Genomic DNA, 17402 nt, shown 5'->3' on the forward strand with positions numbered 1-17402 from the left:
CCTCTTCCCACTTCGGAAGCAGCCACTCCTCAAAGGTGATCTCCTCACACGGAGCCCTCCGGTTGAGCCAGAACCCCACCATCAGCAGGGCCTTAGCTCAGATAGGCCCGGGTCTCTCTTCCCCTGACACCCCAAGGCCACCCGTAGCCTAGGAAAGTGTGTGTGTGTGTGTGTGTGTGTGTGTGTGTGTGTGTTTGGAGGGGGGCGACTGGGAGATCTTCAGGTACAAAGAACGCCAGAAAAGCCAGAAGCAGGCGGGTGGGGGGGTGTCGTGTCCCCTCCCCCTAAGGAGGATCGTTATCAAGTTTGAACTGTTTTGAGCGAGTCTTCCATCAACCCCATGTCTTCTCTTGCACTTGCCTTTACAGGAACAATATTGCTCTCTTTGTCTTAGCCCCAGACTCCCTGGCTCCCCTTCAGTCTCCTCCGAAAGGTGAGCCAATTTAATAAAATATGTCAGAGCAAAGTAATGCAAAAGCATGCCGATAGATGCGAGATGCCTGGGTTTCCCTGGGCTTTCCGCCTCCAGTTTTATCCCTGTTGAGTATCCTCAGGAACTACTAGATTAGTGGTGCGTCTGGGGCAAGGACTCCCCGGTCAAGACGCGCCACCTCATCCCCCGGTCTCTCGGCTGCAAACCAGGCGACTGCTGGGCAAAGGGGTGGACGCACCGCGGAATTATTCTCCACCCACTTCCAACTCCCGCCCCAAACCACGCCAGCCGTCCGCACTCCCGCAGCAAAGCCCGGGGACTTGGGAGGAAGTGGAAGCCAGGACTTGGAGAGCTAGAGGAACGGTCTGGCCCTTTGCCTCAGTTTCCTAAAAGAGGAAAAGAGAGGAGGGATTCCTCCTTTGAAGTCAGGCAGAAGGGCAGAGTCCGAAAGAGCCTCATCCCTCATCTTGGGTGCTTTAAGAAAGGAGGGAAACTCTCCCGAGGTGTCCAGAACCGACGCGGGACTCGGGGCGCGGGGCGGGGACTCCGCATCTCGCGCGCGACGCGACTCTAGTCTCTGGCCCTGCTAGTGGCCGTCGGGGTGGGGGTGGGAGGGTGGAAGGCGGCGGATTAATCCCTTAATTACGCGGTGATCCGCGTGGCACCTGCTTTCTGCCCGCCCAGCTCCCGGGGGACCCGGGCACGGCGGGTTGGAGAGAGAAGGACGAGGGAAGGAGGAGGGCACGCGGAGGCACGCGCGGTACCCAGGCGCGCCGGCAGGAGAGCGGCACCGTGGCTGGGACAGCGCGCAGAAGCTGTAGAGGGGCTTACGGCTCCCGGCCCGCGGGTCTCAGACCCAGGGGCTGGGCCCCGAGCCCCCAGCCCCGGTCCCAGTCGGGTCGCGCCATGCTGCGCTACCTGCTTAAAACGCTGCTGCAGATGAACTTGTTCGCGGACTCCTTGGGCGGAGACATCTCCAACTCCAGCGACCTGCTCTTTGGCTTCAACTCCTCGGTGGCGACGCTCAACCAAAGCCAGCTGACCCCCGGCGATCCTTATCTCAACGGTGAGACCCTGCGCCACGGGGACTTCGGATCCAGGGATGGGGTAAGGTGGGAGGGCGGCATGGACGGGGAGTCCAAAGCGCTCCTGCCCCAAGGTTCGGGACCCAGCTACTCCCTCCCGCGCCTCCCGGGTGGTGGGGACCAATGGCTAGTTTGGGGCTTAAAGCACCTGAGTGGGGATATCGGCGGGAGATCGAGGGCTTGGGAGGAGTTGGCAGCTGAGTCCACCACTCCCCTCCTCCCCAACCGATGTCCACGGCCACCCCAGGTGAGAAGAACCTGAGTAAGAGAGGCCGGGACCCACAGCACGGAGGGTAGAGGAGGGGGCGCGGTCGCTGGAGGGCCTGGGCCAAGCCGGGCCACTCGGTGACCCACCCAGGTAACAGGTTTCCGTTCGGGACCCTAAGTTTTCCAAGAACTCACTTAGGACGAGGGTGATGACGCCAAAATGTTAAATGTGTTTGCTACAGAAGGCGACAGAGGCGGCGACCATTTCAGGGAAACTTAGAAGTTTGCCCCTCAGAGGTAGAACTCACCGCCGGCTCACCCCGGCAGAGCTGCGGCGGGCGGGCAGCGCTGGCTGGGAGGTCATTACCGCTAATTACGGTGATTAATAAATGATTGAGACAGCGCGCTTTCCCCTAGCGCTGCGGGGAGGCGGCGAGAGTAGATCTGCCGGAGCCTGGGGAGAGGGCCAATTGCGCCCCCTGCCGGCAGCATTGGGAACTCCCGCAGCCCTGAACGACTTTGCTGTTGATCCCCCTCTGGGCACAGCCTTCATCCCTCCGCCTCTACCCGCTCGAATCTACCAGCACCGTGCTGGGGACTCCAAGGTGGCAAGAAAGGAGACCCAGGCAATGGATGTGTGTTTGTGAGTGGGGTACTCCAGGTGCTGGGGGAGGAGCGCCAGAGCCTCATTAGCATGGTCATTAGCTATTCATTAGCTGCTGTCGAAGCATCTCCTGACACCGGGAATGACAGGGAAGAAATTCCAGGGAAAGGACGCCTGCAGCTGTGTCTACAGGAATTAGGGGGAAAGAGCCGATGAGAAGGGTGTGGTTTGTATGGAGGGAGCAAGGAGGAAGGAGATGGGGAATGAGATGGGATTCTCCAACCTCCTGACCCTCTTAGATTCCCAGGAGGTTAAGCACAGAGCCCTTCTCACGGACACCCCAGACGCACCTCTGCTCCCCCAGCACTCTTACAGTGTTTACACCACACATCGTCTCATTCAAACTCGAAAATTCAAGGAGGTGCGTTGATGGTCACATTTTGTGACTGAGAAAACAAACTCAGAGCGGATGAATAGTATCCTAATGGTCACGAAAGCAACGTAAAGCTTGGCAATAACAAACCAACTTCCATTACACCCAAAGGCCATGTGAAGGGGGGAAAGGGAATTTTGGGGCCTGGAAGAATCTGATTCAGGTAGAGACTGTAGAGGTCAAGATAAGGTAAGGTGGGCCAGGGAGGAAGAGCCCTTAACTAAAAGTAGAATAGCCACATTCATGGAGTCTTCTTCCAAGTGCTTTACATACACTCTGGTCTTGTGACAACCCTACCACCAGTGCCACATTACAGGTAAAGAAACTTCGACCCAGACAAGTTCAATAATTCGCCCTAGTTCTGACAGCTAGGAAGTGTCAGCGTCTGAGATTCCAGCCCCAGTCGCTTCCACGACACCCCTTGAGCTCTTATCCACTCTAGGGTCGCTCACGTGGGGTCTGGTCTGCCTAAACGGGGACTGGAATGGGATGGAGGAGAAGAAACGAGTGAGAAGCAGAGGTTTCCATCTGAAAGGGAGGAAATCGAGAAAAATTCCTTCCTTCCCTAAGTGGGAGGGAAACCGATCTTCTTGTCCCTAACCAGTTAGGTACCCTCTCCCCAGGATAGCAGCAGCACGGGCAACCCGTGCAGCTTTGTCTCCACTAGAACTTCTTAAGAGCCGGGGCTGAGAAATGAAACCTAATCCCGTACAGAGGCTGGAAGCAAGAGGTCCCCGCGGATTTTGGAACTGGGGGTGGGGTGGGGCGTTGGGGGCGGGGGCGGGGGAGGGAGGCAGAGAACAGAAGCACGGGGCTGTCCCTGGTTATTTAAGGACAACGGGTTACGCGAGGCGGCAGCGACGCCTACTGGCCATGGGTTACAAATCCACTTTTGACGAATCTGGGGGTGGGCGTCTGAGCTCAACCCGCTCGAGGATCCTGGATCCCAAACTGCAGAAGAAGAAGCGAGCAGAAATCTGTAGGCCAAGTGAGGGGCAGGAGTAGACATGCGGGTGAACGGATCTGAGTGACCAAGGAAAGTGAGGAATTCCTCTCTCAATGATCCTTAGCCTTTCTTAACTATTATCAACCTGTAGAATAATCTGTTGAAAACTATGCCCTCTTAGAAAAGGAGCGTTACTCACGATTCCACCATCATTTGCGTTCAATTCCCGTGACTTCACAGGACCCAGAAACGTGATTATCTGTGGGGTGTCAGTAAGAGGGCACTGTGCCTATTCACGGGCTCCAGGATAAGGAGTCCTAGCCCTCAGCCCATCATTCACTTCTTCCCTTTCCTAAGGGGGGGGCCCCAGGCTGGGCCACAGTCTCCATATCGCTGGTCCGGGACCGCGCGGAGGCGAAGAACAAATTGTCGGCGCTGGTGCACCGCTTATGGTTGTTCACAGGTCTGTGAACCAGCGCGGGTGGGAGACTGAAAACCAGTCGGCTAGAGGCGCGGTCTACTTGCCAAGCCGTGGCCCAGTCACTCTGCACTTCAACTTGGCAGGAGGCTGGCGTCGTTAGCCGGCCTAGAAAGCCGGCCTAGGAGCAGGTGTCCAGATTCCTCTACTGATCTGCCTGTCCGCAGGCATCTTCTTTCCAGCCTAAGAACGTGCGGGGCACCTGTCTCGAAGGAGATACTCGACCCTACACACAGAGAGGGTGGGCAGGAGGGGATCTTTCTTCTCTCTGGAGATTCGATCTTTCTCCCGGTTTCCGGGTCTGAATGCTCTGCGCCCCCCACCCCCCTCAGGGTCAAAGGTCGGGCCGGAGGACGCGATGCCGCGCATCGTGGAGCAGCCGCCAGATCTGCTGGTCTCCCGAGGCGAGCCGGCCACGCTGCCCTGCCGCGCGGAGGGCCGGCCGCGGCCCAACATCGAGTGGTACAAGAATGGGGCGCGCGTGTCCACCGCGCGCGAGGACCCGCGCGCACACCGCCTGCTTCTGCCCAGCGGCGCCCTCTTCTTCCCGCGCATCGTGCATGGGCGCCGCGCGCGGCCGGACGAGGGTGTCTACACTTGCGTGGCGCGCAACTACCTGGGAGCGGCGGCTAGTAGAAATGCCTCTCTAGAAGTGGCAGGTAGGAGTCTCCTGGCTGCTTCCAGAGCCTCGGGAAGGCGGGAGGGCACCGGGTAATCCCATCCAGAGCCAGGCCCAATCTCAACCCATTCAGCAGCTTCCCTTTGGGACTAAGACCTTTGGTCTCTAAAGCCTTCGCTTTGGTCGGATGAGGAAGTGGGCCTGGTGTTGTCGCAACCCGGGAAGAGTTCCGGTCTGCGGTCTGTGGTGATCCACCTCTCCCCAAAACACTTTCCTGTGTCCTCACCCAGTTATGTCACCCCACACCCTATTTATTCCCGTGGTCATTCATTCTCTCTCTCTCTCTCTCTCTCTCTCTCTCGCTCGCTCGCTCTCGCTCTCGCTCTCGCTCTCCCTCTCTCCAGTCCTCCGCGATGATTTCCGGCAGTCTCCTGGGAACGTGGTGGCGGCCGTGGGGGAGCCCGCGGTAATGGAATGCGTGCCCCCCCGCGGCCACCCAGAGCCTTCCGTGTCCTGGAAGAAGGATGGTGCTAGACTCAAGGAGGAGGAGGGAAGGATCACGGTGAGCGGTGGGGCCACGGCCGGGGATCCGACCGGGAGCCAGGGTCGGGGCCAGGGACATCCTGAGGGGCGAAGCCCTAGGCTAGGGGTCTGGGACATGTGTCAGAGGAGGAAGGCCTGAGTCTAAAGGTCTTGGAGGGGCGGGGGGGAAATGACCTGGAGGCGATAAGACAAGAGATTTGAAATTGGGGTATTAGCTAACCAGAGGCTGAGAGTCAGCTACTGAGTGGGGGATAAATCAGCAGAGGTAGGACGGAATCAGTGTAAGAAGGTGGGGATTATGATGCCCCAGGGACTGGTGGGAGGTGGTCTGGGCTGTGGGAGAAATGATACACTTGAGCCCCCACCTTGCGCAAATCACTCAAGGATTCCTTTTCTGGTAAGTGGGTCAAATTCACTGGTCTTCTTCATTGGCTTGCTGTGAGGATCAGATAAACAAATATGCTTTGATGGCTGTAAAGGATCAAAGTTTCCATTATTACTCTGCAGCTCCGTGGAGGGAAGCTGATGATGTCACATACGCTCAAGAGTGATGCAGGGATGTATGTGTGCGTGGCCTCCAACATGGCAGGAGAACGGGAGAGTGGGGCAGCCAAACTTGTGGTCCTGGGTAGGCACGTGGGGTTGTGGAGTTATGGGAGTGTGTAGCCTGGGGAGTGAGTAACTGAGCAGACCTCCTGACTACTCACTCACTCACTCTGCACAGAGCGTCCCTCATTCCTGCGTAGACCAGTGAATCAGGTGGTCCTGGCTGATGCCCCCGTGGACTTCCCATGTGAGGTGCAGGGGGATCCCCCGCCTCGTCTACGCTGGCGCAAGGAGGATGGGGAACTGCCCACAGGCAGGTGAGAAGCCCCCTCCTACTGCCTGTAAGGAGACCCAATCAGCTCAAGAACATACCCAGCCCTAGAAAACTGGGGCGGGGCGGGGGGAAAGGAAGGCAGATGCCTCTCACTTGCTGGCACAGAGAAGTCTGTTCCCCAGAGCCTGTGGCCCCTGCGCTAACCAGTCTCCACCTCCGTTCATGGGTCCATGGGTAGCAGCTTCTGTCCCTGTTGAGGTCTACCTTGTCCTTATGTACCCTGATCCTGGTGTCTGTCCTGGGGTGGGTGAGAAAGGGTGTGTAGCTGTGGCCAATCCAGCCTGCGGGTGGGGGGTGGAGCAGGTATGAGATCCGGAGCGACCACAGCCTTTGGATCGGGCGTGTGAGCGCTGAAGATGAGGGGACTTACACCTGTGTGGCGGAGAACAGCGTGGGCCGCGCCGAAGCATCCGGCTCCCTCAGTGTTCACGGTGAGGGCCCCACCTGGGACTGCCTGCAGCAGGGATGAGACGAGGGAAGACGGAGGATGGGTGGAGGTGGAGAATGAGGAGAAAGGACAGAGCAGGAGATATGAGTGCATCCCCTGAGACTTCTGGAAGGAGAGGAAGGATGGGAAAGCTAAGCAGGCTTGAGCAAAAGACGGACACCTGCTCCTGCTTAAGCCAAGCTCAGGCGTCTCTCTCCTGTTTCCTGTCTCCCTTCTTAGTACCCCTGACTCCCTGTTCCTTTATCTCCCCTCCCCTTCCCAGTCCCACCCCAGCTGGTGACCCAGCCCCAGGACCAGATGGCGGCTCCTGGAGAGAGCATAGCTTTCCAGTGCGAGACCAAAGGAAACCCCCCGCCTGCCATCTTCTGGCAAAAGGAGGGAAGTCAAGTAGGTGGCCAGCTCCACAGGCCTTCCCACCAGCTTCTCCTCTGGGTCTCAGCCGTCCTCCTTCTACATTCTGCAAACTTCTCTCTGGGGTTCAGTCTTAGCTTTCCTTCCAGAAACCTGTGCAAGTTATTTGGGAGGATTAAATAAGATAGTGAATATAAAAGGCCTGGAACATATGATAATATGTTTTGGTGGTAGGGAACAGTCCTGTATTTTCTTGGAGAATCTTTCTGTTTTGGGCAAGGCTGTCCTGAGGATGTAGCAGATCCAATTAGCTCCTTCCTCCTCCCCACGCCTGGGGTCTGGGCTTTAACATTCTGCTCTGGAAAGCGAGTACTGTACCAAAGCTGCTCCGGGTAGAACATTACACGCTTTTCTAATTACAAAGGACTTCCACCAGGGGGAGCTCACAGACACCCCTCAACCTCAGCAAGCAAATCTCAGCATATAGAATTGGAATGAACATGAACTGAAGTTACAACACAAGTAACTCCCTCCAAGGGAAGGGTGGGAATTTTGCTACTGGGAAACAGGGTCAGTAGAATAAAATAAGTCTCATTAACCCCATCCCACTGGGAAACCAGGCCACCCACTGCCTCGTTGCAAATCCACAGCCACAATTTTCCAGCATCTTCTCTAGCACTGGGGACTGCTGCATTTTAATTAGATTCTTAAATGAATCAAAATGCTGATGGTAGTAGAGGGTGGGAACAAGTGTCAGTCAGGGGCTCAGCATGATGCCATTAAAACCTGCTTCCCTACCTTCTGTGTATCTAACGTAAAATGTTAAAGCCAGAAAGAAGGGGAAAGTACTTAACATTTATCATCCAATGTATTGAAAGAGTTTCAGGTAATCACTTGACTGAATCCTCATAAGTATCCTCTAAGAGTCAAATCTGGGGAAATTGGGGCTCAGGAAGGTTAAATAGCTTGCTCAGTTTCCTGACTGGTGGAGCCGGGATGTGCACCCCCCAAATCATCTAATAAAACTCCCTTATTCTTGTGAATAGGGTTAACTAGTTTGCCTAAGGTCACAAAACTGGCTTGGGACAGAGTATGAACTAGAAGCTTAGGAATTCTCTGGATCCTGGGGTTGGTGAGAATGGGGAGCTCTCCCTGCCAGCTGCCAGGTGGCCTGGTTGCTTGCTCTGTCCCCAGGCCCTGCTATTCCCCAGTCAGTCACTTCAGCCCACGGGGCGCTTCTCAGTCTCTCCCAGAGGCCAGCTCAGCATCGCTGAAGTGCAGAGCGGGGATGCTGGCTACTACGTGTGCCAGGCTGTCAGTGTGGCCGGGAGCATCTTGGCCAAGGCTCTGTTGGAGGTGAAAGGAGGTACGTGCCCATGGAGACAGGGCTGGACTCACGGCCTGGAAGGAAATCATGGCTTAAAGAGATCTGTTTTTCTTGGATTCGCTGTAATATGTCTGCAAGGGGAGAGGCATGTTCCTGAGACATGTCCTTGGAGTTTGGAAATCAGGTACAGAAGCCACTAATAGATGGCTGATCCCACACACAGACAACAGATAGTTATGGAAGCCCCCTGCAATATCCAGGGGAGGGGAAGTGAAGGAGCAGAGATGAGGAAAAGGGGCTGGTTGCCTGAACCCAGGACCCTCGCCTGAGGTGCCCAAGTTCTTCCTCTCTCAGCCTCCCTGGATGGGCTGCCTCCCATCATCCTCCAGGGACCAGCCAATCAGACGCTGGCACTTGGCTCCTCTGTGTGGCTGCCATGCAGAGTGACTGGGAACCCTCAACCTAGTGTCCAGTGGAAGAAGGATGGGCAGTGGCTGCACGGGGATGACGTCCAGCTCAACCTAATGGCCAACGGTACCCTGCACATCGCCAGTGTGCAGGTGAGTCTCACTCCTGGGGCCCAAGTAACTGAGAATGGTCACGTGGTCCACATGCCCAACTCTAGTACCTGTTGCAGCTTGAACTCCACCTCTGCCCCTCTGCTCTCAGACCACCTAGAGTGGACAGCATCCTCCCCATCCTTCCGTATACCCACCTCCACTCCTTCGCCCTACCTTGCTCCACTCCCAGTTTGCCAGTCCTCCACCCTCTCCTGCAGGAGATGCACATGGGATTCTATAGCTGTGTGGCCAAGAGTTCCACAGGGGAGGCCACCTGGAGTGGCTGGCTGAGGAGGCGGGGTGAGTTTTTCCTCTGTTCCCTTGTTTTGCCAGCACCCTTCTCCAAACCTGCTTCAAAGGTGGTCAGTACCTCCCCAAACCCCAGGACTGATTTTATCTTCCAAATGCCATGGCCATGGTGGTGGGGAAAAGGAGGACAGAAGTGGTGCCCTTGGGAGGCACATGTGAGCAGGGGTTAGTTCACTATGTCCCCCCTCCACCATCACCACTGTCACAGCGCCACAGCTCCTCTGGGAAGGAGGAAGGTTACGCTGGGGCCATCTTTTCCCCATCCTTCTACTCAAAGATTATCTCCTCACTGCAGAAGACTGGGGAGTATCCCCAGACCCCCCTACAGAACACAGTACCCCTCCGGGGCCTCCCTCACAACCAGTGGTCACTGACATTACCAAGAACAGCATTACCCTGACCTGGAAGCCTAACCCACAAGCTGGGGCCACAGTCACCTCTTATGTGATAGAGGCCTTCAGGTAAGGAGAAGGTTTTGAATGCAAACATGGAAAGTTACCAGGAGGGGCCCCTGTGTCCTTAAAGGCTTTGCTGTTGTGGCGAGAGGTTTGCCAGGGTGAGGAGGTAGTAGGGGGTGACAGAGAATGGATAAGATGAAATAGGTCGGGCTCGGACAGCTCTGTCACCTCATTCTTGTTGTAGCCAAGCCTCTGGCAACATGTGGCGGACGGTGGCAGATGGCGTGCAGCTGGAGACACACACCGTCAGTGGCCTGCAGCCCAATACCATCTACCTGTTCCTGGTGCGAGCCGTGGGAACCTGGGGCCTCAGTGAGCCCAGCCCCGTCTCCAAGCCCGTCCGCACCCAGGGTGAGTAAGGTCAGGGTCTCTGGATCATGGGTATAACGTGCAACATGGCAGAGCACCCCCTCCCCACAAACCATAGCACCTGCCTGGTTCCAGGTCTGTCCTGGTGGCCCGGCCTGGAATAGGTGGTCATGCTTTCCTTTCACTGAGGGAACAAGAGAAGAGGAGAGAGAGAAAGAGAGGAAGATTGATTCAGTCATCTTGGTAGCTCCTCACTTCTGAGGCTTTACCCACAGATAACGCAGATTATAAGTAGAAGGAAACTTGGGGGGTCATCTTCATGTGAGAGATGAGGAACAGGGCCTTTAAAGGGCGCGTATGTAGCCATGCAGAAAGAATACTCATGTTAGCTGGACACCCTGGCCCACCTCTGGAAGCTCTTCCTCTGACCAGCCTGTTCCTGACCCTGGGATGTGCTTCAAAGTACTAAGTAGTGGTCTGTGGGGCAGGGCAGAGGTGGAACATACTCGCACTCTCAGTCCTGACTCCCTGTCCCGGAGGCCCCTGCTGAGTGGGCTCTTTGGTCAATAGACAGCAACCCATCCGGGCCAGTGGAGGAGGACCCGTGGAGAGGCCAGCGGGGACTTGCTGAAGTGGCTGTGCGTCTGCAGGAGCCCGTAGTCCTTGGGCCCCGGACCCTGCAGGTGTCCTGGACTGTGAGTGTGGCCTAGGGATGAGGCTAAGGGTGGAGATGATGATGGGGGACAAAGGGGCCTCCAAGAATTGGTATGGGAGAGTGCGAGGTGAGTGGCTGGGGAAGATGGGTGAGTGGAGGAGGGGCTGGGACTGGAGGACTTACGTGGCTCCAGCTCTCCCCCTGGTGTGCTTTGTCCTGTCTCCCACAGGTAGATGGCCCAGTCCAGCTGGTACAAGGTTTCCGGGTGTCTTGGAGGGTAGCAGGTCCTGATGGGGGAAGCTGGTCAGTGCTGGACCTACAGTCCCCAAACCAGCAAAGTACTGTGCTAAGAGGACTCCCCCCAGGGACTCAAATTCAGATCAAGGTTCAAGCCCAAGGCCAGGAGGGGCTGGGGGCTGAAAGCCCCTTGGTGACCAGGAGCATTCCTGAGGAGGGTAAGGGGGTGGGGCCCAGAGCTGATGGGTGGACAAGAGGGAAGAAGGAGTGGGGGAGGATGAAGGTTTGCCTGGGGAGAGCAAGGAGCCGGTGGGAAGGGGGGATGCATCTCACTTCCCTAAGATGTTAGAACTGGGAGGATGAGGAAGGTTGGGGCAGGAGGGGCAACTTGCAATGACTGTCTGTGTCCTTCTCACCATGCTTCACCCTGGCCCAGCCCCCAGTGGTCCCCCCCAGGGAGTGGCAGTGGCCTTGGGGGGTGACGGCAACAGCAGTATCACTGTGTCTTGGGACCCTCCGCTCCCCTCCCAGCAAAATGGGGTCATCAAGGAATACCAGGTGCAGGGGTTGAGGAGGTGGGCGGGCTGGGGAGTGGAGGGAGAGGGAGGATGGAGGGGTTAGGATTCGGGAGGAGGGAACCTAGGACTGGCTCTGGGACTGGAGACGAGGCTGGGGGAAGAGGAGAGAGGTTTCAGAGTGCCCTCTCTGAGTTGAATTATGCCCGGCTAAGCCCCTTCTACCATTCAGAGCTTCAAGTTTCCCCGTGAGGCCAGAAGCCACTTCTGAATCTCTAAACCCGGGTCTCGGCCTCCCCAGATCTGGTGCCTGGGCAATGAGAGCCGCTTCCACCTCAATCGGTCCGCGTCAGGCTGGGCGCGCTCCGCGGTGCTCCGGGGACTGCTGCCCGGTCTCCTCTACCGGATCCAGGTCGCGGCGGCCACCAGCGCGGGCGTGGGCGTGGCCAGTGCCCCGGTGTCGGTGCAGCTGCGTGAGTCCGGAGGGGGTGGGAGGGCGGGGCTGGGAGTTAAGAGGGGTCCTGGGGTAGCGGTGCCTCTACTCCCCTCACCTCTCTGACCCCCACAGCGTCTCCGCCGGAACTGGAGCCTGGGCTCGAGGCGGGCCCAGGGCTGGCGGAGCGGCTGGCGAGGGTGCTGCGGGAGCCCGCCTTCCTCGCGGGCAGCGGCGCCGCGTGCGGGGCGCTGCTCCTTGGGCTCTGCGCCGCCCTCTACCGGCGCCAGAGGCAGCGCAAGGAGCTCAGTCACTACACGGGTGAGAGCCCGGCCCGGGGGCAGCGCGGGCCGGGGGGCACAAGGGCGTCCCGGAGATGGAAAGGAGGGCCTTGGAGTGGGCGGAGCCTGGAGATCCCGCCCCCCCAGGGAGGGAGGCGGGGAGGATGGAAAGAGAGGAGGAGGGGCTCAACAGCTCCCGGAGCGGCGTCGGGCGAGGGGTCGCACGGGAACTCAGCCCCTTGGACAGGGGCCGGGTGCCCAAGATGGAACCGAGAGCTGTCGGGACCTGGGCTTGGGGGGTGGGGTGACGGGGAAGATCGGGGCCCAGAGGGGGCGGGGCGGGACCTCAGTTTGCTGAGAGGAGTGAGATTTGTCCTTAAAATGCCTCAGGAAGGAGCAGGCTTTGCGGTCAGCCTCAGTAGAGAAGGGGCAAGTCTGGGGGGCGGGGGGCGGAAACTCACTTCCTGGGGGTCGGGGGCTGGCAGAGGGAGTGTGGCCAGGATCCCAGGCGATAAATTGTCAGGCGGGGTCTGGATGGAAAGGGGGGACCCGCTGAAAGGAGGAGACTTGAGTTCTGCTTCTCCCTGGGAAGGGGCGTGTCCGGAGAGATGCGAGGTCTCTTAGTTCAGAGGTTCTCAATCTTCGCTACCAGGAGTCACTTGGGGAGCTTTAGAAAATTACTGATGCCTGAGTCGCACCCCTAGGAATTCCGATGAAATTGGTCTCGGGTTTCACAGGTGACCAATTCCTGTGAAATTGGTCACAACCTGAGTGGTGGAATTAGGACCAGGCCCAAGGAGTGGACCAGAATATGGATATTTCTGACTTTTCTCCCCATTTCCCCTCTTCTTTCTCTCACGGGTTCCTTTTCGGAAGCCTCCTTTGCTTACACACCTGCAGGTAAGACATCTCTGCCCCCGGGGTGGGGGAGGGGAGGGGTTCGGACCCCAGGTAGCCGCGCTTCTCACACTCTCCCCGTCGTCTTCCCCAGTGTCCTTCCCACACTCAGAGGGCCTGTCGGCAGCCAGTTCCAGGTAATTCTCTTAGCTCATCTCCCCAGGATGAGGCCACTCCCTTCGTCCCAGGCCCAGCTGCCTCCCCGTGCTGACCTCCGCCCTCCTCTCACCGCCACACTCACCGTTACTGTCCTCCAGCTCCCATTACCCCTGCCTCCCTTACTTCGCTGGCCTCTTCAGGCTCTCTGTCCCCAGCGTTCACCTGCTGTCCCTCAGGCCACCAATGGGCCTCGGCCCTGCTCCTTACCCGTGGCTGGCAGACTCGTGGCCGCACTCATCTCGCAGCCCCTCGGCCCAGGAACCCAGGGGAAGCTGCTGCCCCAGCAATCCTGACCCAGACGACAGATATTACAATGGTGAGGAGTTCTGCTTCCCTCAGGGGTACACCAGGAGGCCCTGCACCCTCTCTCCTCCTGACCGGCTGGGGCAAACTGAAGGGGGCCAAGGGGTCCCAGTCTTGCTGAGGCTGCGTGATCCTTGGGAGGCTGTGAGTTGGGGGAGCCTCTCTCATGCCTTACCTTTACCCCGGATTGGGATAGGGGAAGAGGCGGCATCCCCTTGTGCCCTCCATTCTCCTGTTGTCCTCTATTTTTCTGTCTCTGCCCCGTCTCCTCCCCGGGCCTCCCTCTTTCTCCCCCTCAGAAGCAGGGATCTCCCTTTACCTGGCTCAGACGGCCCGGGGAGCTGCCGCCTCTGCTGAGGGTCCTGTCTACAGCACCATTGACCTGGCCGGCGAGGAGCTGCAGACCTTCCACGGGGGGTTCCCTCCACATCCCTCAGGGGAGTCAGGCGACTGGAGCCAGTATGCTCCTCCAGAATGGAGCCAGGGGGACAGTGGTAGGACTCCGTTCCCAACACCCCCATTTTAGCCCTGAGCAGCATCTTCCCCAAATAGTATCCTCCACCCTCCCTTCTGGGACCTAGCCCAGCACTCCTTTCTGACGCGCCTCACCTCTGCCTCTTTCCTGCCTGTATCTTGCTGTGGCCCCATCCTGCTCTCCTCAGGAGCCAGGGGGGGCAAAGTAAAGCTTCTGGGGAAACCTGTACAGATGCCCTCTCTCAACTGGCCAGAAGCGCTGCCACCCCCGCCCCCTTCCTGTGAACTGAGCTGCCTAGAGGGGCCTGAGGAGGCGCTGGAGGGCCGGTAAGGATGCGCCTCGCCTGCAGATGCCCTGTACACGTGGGACCAGCCCAGGGCCTCCTGTCGGCGGAGGGCAAAGATGCTGGGAGAAGAAGGGAAGGGGGCAGCGGAAGGCCAAAGGGAGGGTATGAAGCTACTCAGTCACCCCGCCCTCCTGCCTCTTTGCCCCCAGCTCAGAGCCGGAAGAGTGGGGCCCACCAGTGCCCGAGAGGAGCCACGTGGCAGAGCCCAGCACCAGCGGGGGGTGCTTGGTCCCTCCGTCCCGAGGGGAAACCCCCTCTCCCACACCTTCCTATGGACAGCAGTCCACAGCCACTCTTACCCCCTCACCTCCTGACCCTCCCCAGCCCCCCACTGACATTCCCCATCTCCACCAGACGCCCAGGTAGGGAGGTGTATATAGTACCTTGCATGTTACAGGCCCTCCGTACATATCTATCCAGTGGGTGAATGGGTGGGTGACCAGATGGATGGATGAATCTGGGGCCCAGAGGTCTCATGGCTGTATCAGGGTGCAAGTGTGATTTGGGGAGAAATGTGGAGGCTGGCAAGGTCTCTCACTCCCGACACTCATTGGAGGGACTCTGCAAGCTTCCTGGGGCATTTCAAAGTTGGCTTTCCTCGTATTCCACGAGCATGGGAGCCTTGTGGAGGACGAGCTGTGTCTTATTCATCTGAGTGTTAGGTTGATTGTTTAGCACGGTGCCTGGCACACAATAGGCACTTACTGTCTGTTGAGCGAACAAATGAAGCCTCATGTCATTGCAGGAGGGCGCCCCTTGGGCCAAGTTCCCCTCTCAGTGTATCCCAGCCCACGCTGAGTAGCCGTGAAGGGAGGCCTGCTGGCCTGGGTGCTGACCCCACGGCCCTCCATCACAGCCCCAGCGCTGCCGCTAGTACAGCCAGCAGTGCCCCAGGTGAGTCTGTAGACCCCTCAACTGGCCTCCACCTCCCCACCTCCCGGAATCTTGTTTCCCCTTCACCCTCAAGCCCCTTTCTTTTTTTTTTTTTTTTAAATAACTTTATTTATTTATTTATTTTTGGCTGCATTGGGTCTTTGTTGCTGTGCGTGGGCTTTCTATAGTTGTGGCGAGCGGGGGCTACTCTTCGTTGCGGTGTGCGGGGTTCTCATTGCAGTGGCTTCTCTTGTGGAGCATGGGCTCTAGGCGCGCGGACTTCAGTAGTTGTGGCGCACGGGCTCAATTGCTCCGTGGCCTGTGGGATCTTCCCAGACCAGGGCTCGAACCCGTGTCCCCTGCATTGGCAGGCGGATTCTCAACCACTGCGCCACCAGGGAAGCCCCTAAGCCCCTTTCTTGATCCACTCTCTTACCCGCTCCTACCCCCATCTCCCAATGCCACAGGGAGAACCCGGCAGGCGCCTGGGGAGATGACTCCTCCACTTCACGGGCCCCGTGCCCGATTCCGGAAGAAACCCAAGGCTCTTCCCTACCGGCGGGAGCACAGTCCTGGGGGTGAGGGGGCCGTGAGCCTGGGAGGTGGTGACAGTAGGGGAAGCAGGCAGATAACCAAGGTTGAGCTCTGCGGGTTGGAGGAGGGAGCGAGTGGACCCAAACCTTGGGCTGCTCCTTCAGCGCCCTCTGACGCCGGGGAGTGGGAGTGGGAGAAAGGCCCGTATAGGGAGAAGCAGGAGAGCGCTGAAAACAGGTCTCTCCCCAGACTTGCCGCCCCCTCCCTTGCCGCCACCGGAGGAAGAGGCAAGCTGGGCCCTGGGGCTGAGGGTGGCAGGCAGCATGTCCTCCTTGGAACGGGAGCGGGAACACAGTGGGGAGAGGAGAGTGGCGCAGGCCGGGCCCCTGGGGGCCTGGCGGGGCCCGCACCTGGATGGTAAGGAGGGCCCCTGCTGCACAAGAGGGTGGGCGCTGGGACTGGAGCCTAACAGGGTGGTACGGACCGTGCCACTGATGCACTCATTTTCAACCCAGCTCACCCCTGACCTCCAGCTGGGAGGAGGTCAACATTTGCTCAACATCAAAGACACTTGTCTCTCCAGCTCTCTTTGAGCAAAATCCCCTTAAGTTCCCAAGTTGTATCCGTTCCCAGGACTGAAGCCCAGAGGAGAAAAGAGAGGGGGCCGGGCGCTCTGTCCCTCCTTTCCCAAGGCCCTCTCTGCGTGGGAGTTCCCCACGGGTTTCTGAGCACGTGTTATGTAAAGGCCATGGGCTGTGCGCTCTGCTTCTCCTCAGCCCCCAGGATGGTCTGCCCTCAACTCTGCTTCCAGAGCTGGGATGGCGGTTAGGGGGGCACGGGGGCAAGCAGTGATGTTCTCCCCCTGCCTGGGCCCAAATGCCCCTCTGTCTCGTGCTGCAGAAGAGGCCTGGCTCCCCTACAGCCGACCAAGCTTCCTGTCCCGGGGCCAGGGCACCAGCACCTGTTCCACAGCCGGCAGCAACTCTTCGAGAGGCTCCGGCAGCTCTCGGGGCTCCCGGGGCCCTGGCCGGAGCCGGAGCCGGAGCCAGAGCCGGAGCTAGAGCCAAAGGCCAGGACAGAAGCGTGGAGAGGTAGGGGCTGGGGATGGCAAAAAATGAGAGTGGAGGGCTAGGGAGCATGGGCCACGGGATGATTAAAACTAGGAAGGCAGAGAGGTCCTCTGGGGGAAGTGTCAAAAGGAAGGGACCCCGTGAGTAAGGAGGAAGAGAGGACTCCTGGAGCACAGGTGACAAAGGATGAAGACAGGTGACATAACAGAGGGGCCAGGCTCTGTAGGAGAGCTGGATCGGGAGAGAGGCTGACCAGAAATGAGGTGCATCCCCACTGGGTCCTGTTTGTCCCGACCAGCACCTTACAAACCAGTCTCTCTCTCTCTCTCTCTCTCTCTCTCTCTCTCTCTGTCTCTCTCTCTCTCTCCCCCCCCCCCACCCCTCTGTCTCTAGGAACCAAGATGACCTTTGATGAGCTACCAGAAATTCCATGGGGAAGGGCGTGTCCCTGGGCCCGGAGCCTGAGCAAGAGCCCCTCCCCTTGGTGAATGAGGGCTGAGCGGAGAGGAGCAGGGAGGAGTCTCTTCCCTCTCAGCAATGATGCATGGGGCTCCCTGAGAAATTGGCCTAGAAGCCAGGAGCCAGCTCTTCCCTTGCCATCTGGGACCCATTCATAAGAAAGACAATAAAAAGA

At 58.4% G+C, this 17402-nt stretch overlaps 1 protein-coding gene and 1 long non-coding RNA gene across 2 annotated transcripts; one reads left to right on the plus strand and one right to left on the minus strand.

The window, feature by feature from the left end:
• The first annotated feature begins 1192 nt into the window (after window positions 1-1192).
• On the plus strand, window positions 1193-17369 carry ROBO3 (roundabout guidance receptor 3). The gene is made up of 28 exons (XM_030842335.2): window positions 1193-1499; window positions 4519-4845; window positions 5210-5367; window positions 5856-5976; window positions 6073-6211; window positions 6532-6659; window positions 6939-7063; window positions 8222-8393; window positions 8709-8914; window positions 9133-9214; window positions 9519-9684; window positions 9866-10032; window positions 10561-10685; window positions 10875-11100; window positions 11319-11440; window positions 11699-11870; window positions 11966-12151; window positions 12988-13011; window positions 13103-13145; window positions 13344-13483; window positions 13770-13964; window positions 14133-14271; window positions 14441-14653; window positions 15037-15185; window positions 15632-15742; window positions 15948-16115; window positions 16599-16789; window positions 17162-17369. The coding sequence occupies exons 1-27, from the start codon at window positions 1340-1342 to the stop codon at window positions 16757-16759; spliced, it is 4125 nt and encodes a 1374-aa protein (XP_030698195.2). The 5' UTR covers window positions 1193-1339; the 3' UTR covers window positions 16760-16789; window positions 17162-17369.
• On the minus strand, window positions 6599-10934 carry LOC132597776 (uncharacterized). Its single transcript, XR_009565061.1, has 3 exons — window positions 10829-10934; window positions 10112-10174; window positions 6599-6678 (listed from the first exon to the last, which is right to left on the minus strand). It is a non-coding gene; the product is annotated as an uncharacterized lncRNA (long non-coding RNA).
• Window positions 17370-17402: the final 33 nt, after the last annotated feature.

The sequence above is a fragment of the Globicephala melas genome, chromosome 8 (assembly GCF_963455315.2).
Source record: "Globicephala melas chromosome 8, mGloMel1.2, whole genome shotgun sequence".
In the NCBI taxonomy this organism is placed as follows: Eukaryota; Metazoa; Chordata; class Mammalia; order Artiodactyla; family Delphinidae; genus Globicephala; species Globicephala melas.

Bases quoted from the DNA above. Each gene is read 5' to 3' on its own strand.
- ROBO3 (XM_030842335.2), top strand. From the start codon at position 1,340: ATGCTGCGCTACCTGCTTAAAACGCTGCTGCAGATGAACTTGTTCGCG. The intron at 11,101-11,318 runs GTAAGGGGGTGG...ACCCTGGCCCAG, and splicing joins CAGGAGCATTCCTGAGGAGG to CCCCCAGTGGTCCCCCCCAG. The intron at 14,272-14,440 runs GTAAGGATGCGC...CTTTGCCCCCAG, and splicing joins GAGGAGGCGCTGGAGGGCCG to CTCAGAGCCGGAAGAGTGGG.